We start from the raw sequence: 6,700 nt of genomic DNA on the forward strand, positions 1-6,700 counted from the left end.
GTATATATATATATATATATATACATAGAAAATAAATAATTTTATATTAGCTTCTCAATATTCTTCAAAATTATTAAGTTAAAGTTATAAATAAGACCTAAATAAAAAATATAATAATAAATAATACTTTTTAAAATTAATGTATACACTGGTACATTATTTCAATATTAGTATTTAATAAAAAAATAATCGGCATTTTTTATCTGCTTTATCTGCTGATATAAGTTGAAATTGTATATTGCAACTTACTTGAGACACAGAATGATAGATTTAGAAGTTCTGTAACCTGAGGATTTCTCTACTTTCACTATTGAAAGAAATTTGAAGAGAGCGTAGTACTGACGGGATGTTAGTAGACGTCACGTTTTCATCTAAATATTAAAGTCCATGATTTAATATTTTAAACGATAATAAATAATAGATTTATCTGATTTATAACACACGAAATATGTTTAATAATATATGTTTTTAATGTATAAGTGTACTTTCAATATACATATAATACTTTCTTTAACATATATTTTTTATGTGATCGCACAAAATTGAGAAATAAAGAATATTTACATTGATAAATAAAAATGTAGAAATATAAACAAAAATTCTCAAAGATATTGTTATAAGAATCTAAAAATCATTTTCATTCAAATCATCAAAATTGATTAATTGTATTTAATTAAGTTTTATTTTTTAAATATACAATTTTTATTGCTTTAAAAATAAATAGGAAAAAAAATAAATACAAATTTATGTGATGTCGCAATTAAAACGGTTCTTTATTTCTTCACTTACATTTAATTATCGTAGATGTTAGTTTTGACTAATGACTAACTTAAGAAGTAAATTGAAAATAGCACGAGTACATTGTGCCATTGATAAAATATATTTTGTTGTTTTATTACGTGTTGTGTCACGAATACAAAATCCTAAAAAATAATGTTAATCGCGATCGATAAGATGTTATGCTAATCAATAAGCAGCGATGCAATTTCTATCCTCGTGTCTTTGACCTTGTAATTGAAAACCATACCAGAAGGGGAAAGAAACTCGCACGTAGCAGTTTTCAGGCAAGACTTGTTACTCGATACCGTTTGTTGGAGGATCGGAAGTCTCTGACGTGTGATTGTTGTGATTCTGCTCAGGGTTTTGCGTGTGTGATGTCTTTTGAGGGCTAGGGCGACCAGCCAAAAATGTAGCAAATTTTTCCTGCAAGAAAATTATTATTGTATATACTGCGATGAAAAGATATTTGCTTAATTTAAAAACATCTTCCGATAACTGATTTATCAAGATGGTAAAAAGAAAATTGAGATTTATATCAATATAAATATTTTCATAAGCTTTTTATATTTTCTTTAAATAATGTATCTATAATTTCAAATAATTACAAATGCATACTTACCAACATTAAATTTACAGTTGAATTCAGTTTTTCAATACCAGAGCGTATAATAGATATTTGTTCTTTTACCGTATTGCTCTTACCTATAAGCGCAGGTATCATCTGCAAAATATAATATGCACAGAATAAAACCATTATTAAAATAAATATAAAAACATTTATTTACACGCGTTAAATTGTATTTTTTAAAAATAAGCACTGATTGAAAATATATTTTATTTATAAAAGTAATACGTGTATTTTATTTATTTCATGCGTATATCTTATTCTTTAAATCATTTTTCTTAATTTGATCAACATGTGCGATTAAGAAAAAGTATATCCTTTCACAATTTTTATAATTATGCATTAAAAATATTCTCTTTATATTGATTGCGTTATATAAATGTGACAAATCAAGCCGGATCAGTGAAGTTGATGTAACCTGCAATGAAGCATTTGCGATGTCAAGTAATTGATGAGAAAGCTGGGCAAGTAGATGACTTAAATGCCTTGGAGTTCTCGCTGCCAATGCCATCGTACCATTCACTAGATGCACTATGCGCCGTGTGGATTCGCGCGTCAAAAGCACGAGGAACTGTTCGAGCGTTTCTGGACGCGCCTGATTTTCAGGCTCGGGTTGACTCAATGAACCCCATAACGCTTTTGCTTTTTGCATAGCTAATTTTGGATCCGTGACTATCTACGCATACATTAAAAATTGATACTCGTTCGATATATTAAGTTCGCGTTTTGAACAGTTTTGAAATAGGCACATGATTATATCGAAATAACGAGGAAATTCAATGTTCATGTCGTAGTAAGTATTTATATTGATATTTAATATTTGAATTTCTTTTCATTTGTATGATCTGTGTGTATTTGTAAATATTTATTATGCGAAGATCAGTGAATGTTCTTGTGATCTCGATCATGTACCTATCTCCGAAGTTATTCTCATCAAAACTTTCTTATCGAATCCATTTATAGATATTTATATAGATATTTGTATAAACAGTTCTAAATTTAAAATACAAAAAGCTATAAATGGCAAAGTTCGAATATCTTAATATATATTCACACATTTTATAAAAGTATAAATTTTTACGTTCTATTGTGACCCACATTAAAATGATTTTCCTAGAATCTCAAAACAATCTCGCAATGGAAAAATATGTCTCACGATGTATGCAAACCTTGTTTTTAAGGAAGAATTGTAAGTAACTTATCATAAATGTTTATAGTTATTATTTTTTCAGACATAAAATATATATGTAAGATGTCTTATTTAGTATCTCATAGCTACAGTAATATTTTTTTTGTCAGCGATTATTTTGCACAAACATCTTTCTAATCATTTATAATAAATATGTTACTATTAAAAAATTTAAAAATGTAGGGGAATTGTGCGCAGCGGGTAATTGTGCGCATGCTTTGGTATTTTTCCAATAGATGAAGACATCACCGTGAAATTTTTATGCAGAAAGCCTCCTCTTAAAATATAACTAGAAAAGATACGTAATATACATAAATATATTGCTGGCCAGAGAAATACAAAAAAGTGACTCTTTTCTTGTTATTTTAACATTCAGAAAATAAGATATGTCCGTATTTTTAATTTATTTGTTTGCATACGTTATTAAAGTACGTGCACCTTTTCACTTGTTATTTATGAAGTTTGATTAGAAAGATTGTTGAAGTAATCGTATTTCATATCGAGTAGCAGCAGGCAACTGTGCGCAAGTGTTTTGAAATGCGCACAATTACTCATCTTCTATATACTGTATGATTATAACACTAATTTTTTCGTTCCTGCTTGGCATTATTATTTTATTTTGCCATTTCATTTTGCTAAGATTTATGTGCATTTATTAATATGTATTTTTTTTTAAATATATTTTCTTAGTATATTTAAAATATATTTATAATAAATATATTTTCTGATTTCTTTGTCAACATTCCACAATTCATTTCGTACGACTTTTGTTTTAAGCATAATTACCCAATCCATGCGCACAATTACTCGAGATTTTTTTCGCTTTTTCGTTTTTTTGATTAAATACAATCTTATTAAATGAAAATCCGTTCGATATGACTAATGTACGTAATGTAGAAAAATATTTATAGTCTCTATTTCTAAATTTATATCACTTTAAACTTTGAAAATTCCAGGGCAATAAATTTCCCTACATTTCCCTACGCACAGTTCCCCCACTTTCCCCTATCTATATATGTTATGAATCTATACGATATAAAATATAATGCATCAAAAGCTAAATAATTTTATCATAATATTATAAGGATTAGCAAGATGTAGACGATATCTGAATGTATTATACATGTGCACATTTTAATAATTAAACTGTGTATGAGTATGTTGATGAATGATAAATCGATTAAATCTCGAGCCTTACCAATTCCACGACATATATAAGAACATGGACGCACTCTGTTCCTTGCTGTTTGAGTGCGCGCGCCTCGGCTAAAGTGCGTTGCGTTAATCTTCTTTGTAGGTTTCGCGAGAACCTCGCGCCATGTTTAATCGTTCGTATCGTTTTGCTCATGGTTTTATTGGAACTGACTTCTAAAACACGAATTCCCAAACATTTAACACTTATTTTTACTGTCACACGCTTTAATCATGTATAAAATAATATTTCATATATATACGTATAATATGTATAATATACATAAAATGAATTATTTTTGATCGATATTTATAGTATAGTCGGATCTCATATAAGATCATTCTTAAAGTATAGTATTAAGATGTTATAAATCAATCAGAGAATCTTACGTGTTAGCAGTTTAAGACATTACTTAAGACGATTTTAAAATGAGAATGGACTATGATATCGCCTTTTGAACAAAATTCAATTCTATGATTAAAAAATATAATATAATATTATTACATACACAAAATTTTATAAAATTTAAAAAATCTGAATTATAAAGTAGATGTAAGTGCATTGCATTATGAGCATTGCAAGTAAGATAAGCACCATTTATTTTTGCTATGAGTATTTGATACTACAATAGTAATTTGCTGAAAACTGAAAAAATCTTCACAACATATTTTTTTCTCAATATACTTTGGAATTTAAACAAATTTTATTTATTTCAGAAATTTATAAATCCAAATTAAATAATCATTATGTTGTTGATATTTAATTCGTTATTTTCCTATATTAAGATAGAATATCTTGTTCTATATGTCAGTATTCGTAAAGAATATTCAGTCTAATCTCACAAACTTCTAAATCATTATTGATTTGTAAATATAGTCGAATAGGATACATTATGAGCATCCTATGAGCAGGTTGTCTATTATGAACATGCATAAGTCTGTTATCAATTTTCACAAATTGAAAGATAAGGTATTTTATGTTATTTAAATTACCACTTTGAACTTTAATTCACATAGAATTCTAATTTAAAAAAATTAAATATTATTAATTATGAAAGTTATTTTAAGTGTAAAGTATATATTCGGTATTAATAGATTTGAATGTTATATGAGTGGATAAATAATATATTGTATGTTATAGATACCTGATAATTTCATTTTAGGATGTCAAAGAAGCTGCGCACATAAAAATCAATAACACGATCTTTTATTTTTGCACATAATTTCTTTCAAAAAAATTTTTTTAGCTCACATTACTTAGGAATGTCCACATTATTCTATTGAAAGTTAATATGAGTATTGATTGAGTAATATAAACACTCACCCTACTATTTCCATATTTACATTAAAATAATTAACTTTTATATCAAAATATATAAAACAACAAACTTATCAAATGATAGAAACAAAGTTTTTTCCATCCTATACAAGAAATATTTTCTTAAAATGTTTTCTTAAAATGCTTACAAAATCTAATCCTATTATATTTACCATCTTTATCAGTTTGATGTTTATTAGCTGAATCTTTATCAGTTGAATCTCCTGGTAAGTAACGATCCATATATTCGTCCGCAATTGTCAGCGCACCGTCCAATCTATCAGCAGCAGCGTTGGCAGCTTGACTACCGATTTGCTTAACATTTCCGGCACGTATTAGAACCGGTTTAACAATTTTCTTATTTACATAGTCTCGCGTATTTAAATATATCTAGAGCATGAAACAAGATTAATTTGCAACTATTTTATCAAGATTATTAATCTACACGAGATAAACCAATCAATTTAATTGATTTCCACAAAATTCATTTTTCTGTTTAAGTTGAATTTATAATATTAATAGAAAATAAATATTCTTTTAATTGTATTATTTGTATATTAATATAAATGTGTAATTATGCTCTACTTTACGAATATATTTGCAAGGATATGTATATATCTCCATATAAATTTCGCATATTGTCATATAAAAAAGATTTGTAAATTTACAACATGAGGAGGAAGTTGCACTGCCGGTACTTTCTGCTCAACGATGTCGATACCTTTGTACAATAATTGATCAATTGTCATAATGGGTCTATTAAGTGCAACAATTACTGGTCTTGCCTTTGCCGTAGCAATCGCTAATGACTGCTCCGCTGTATCTAAACTCCAATTCATTAAAGAATTCGAACGCTAAAGAAAGAAACAGTTTAAATTATTAAAAAAACTTACTGAAAAAAATGAATGTGAAAACAATGATTAAATGATAATTAACTTGAAAATAGAATTATTTGATTGCACTTATATTTTTTATTGTTGTCATTTAAGATTTCTGCAAATGTCGTATTTTGTTTGAATAAATGAAAACAAAATTTATCATTTTTCTAATGGCATGATGAGCGACATTTTGTATTATATTAGAATTTAAATCTTTATTTTGAATGTACCTTTATTCTGGTATACACATTATTAGCGATGTATATACCGCTTTCTATGATAGGAAGACTGGAGAGCTTAGTCACAGATTTAAAATGCGGCAAATCCGAATGCCGCCTTTTCGCATTTGTTTCCCCCATATGGAAAATAGTTGCTGCAATTAAAAAGTTAAATTGCTGGATTATAAAAAAAAAAATCATTAACTCAATAATAATCTGCTTATAATCTAGCGTATTTTAATGTGTGTATTTTAATATTGTAAGCAATTTCCACAGTTTACAATTGCCGAATATTAAAAAAAAATATTTTTTTTAATTCTAAAAGAACCTTTTTCAGTTTCTTAAAACAATCTCAGATATTTTTATTTTATCTATCTTACATACACATTTTCTTGAAAGAAAAAAATTCTGATTAATCATGCATTTATTCTTTAAAAAATTCTTTAATTAATATTCATAAATTCATATATGTTAAAAAATTGCTCGAAAACAGCTGAAAAA

At 27.0% G+C, this 6,700-nt stretch overlaps 1 protein-coding gene across 1 annotated transcript; it reads right to left on the reverse strand.

Moving 5' to 3' along the window:
* Positions 1-1,074: 1,074 nt before the first annotated feature.
* LOC105627599 (lipid storage droplets surface-binding protein 1) lies at positions 1,075-6,340 on the reverse strand. Its single transcript, XM_012208878.1, has 7 exons — positions 6,212-6,340; positions 5,772-5,957; positions 5,277-5,493; positions 3,793-3,962; positions 1,824-2,081; positions 1,400-1,501; positions 1,075-1,203 (listed from the first exon to the last, which is right to left on the reverse strand). Exons 1-7 carry the CDS (start codon positions 6,338-6,340, stop codon positions 1,075-1,077), a joined length of 1,191 nt encoding a protein of 396 aa, XP_012064268.1.
* Between the last annotated feature and the right edge of the window lie 360 nt (positions 6,341-6,700).

This window comes from Atta cephalotes, assembly GCF_000143395.1.
Source record: "Atta cephalotes unplaced genomic scaffold scaffold00009, whole genome shotgun sequence".
NCBI lineage: Eukaryota > Metazoa > Arthropoda > Insecta > Hymenoptera > Formicidae > Atta > Atta cephalotes.

What these genes read in the sequence shown, in the direction of transcription:
- LOC105627599 (XM_012208878.1), bottom strand. Translation starts at nt 6,340, where the DNA reads ATGGGGGAAACAAATGCGAAAAGGCGGCATTCGGATTTGCCGCATTTT. An exon ending in TGCAACTTCCTCCTCATGTT is followed by an intron (nt 5,494 to 5,771) that starts GTAAATTTACAA and finishes TTCATGCTCTAG; the next exon opens with ATATATTTAAATACGCGAGA. An exon ending in CAACTGTAAATTTAATGTTG is followed by an intron (nt 1,204 to 1,399) that starts GTAAGTATGCAT and finishes ATTTTCTTGCAG; the next exon opens with GAAAAATTTGCTACATTTTT.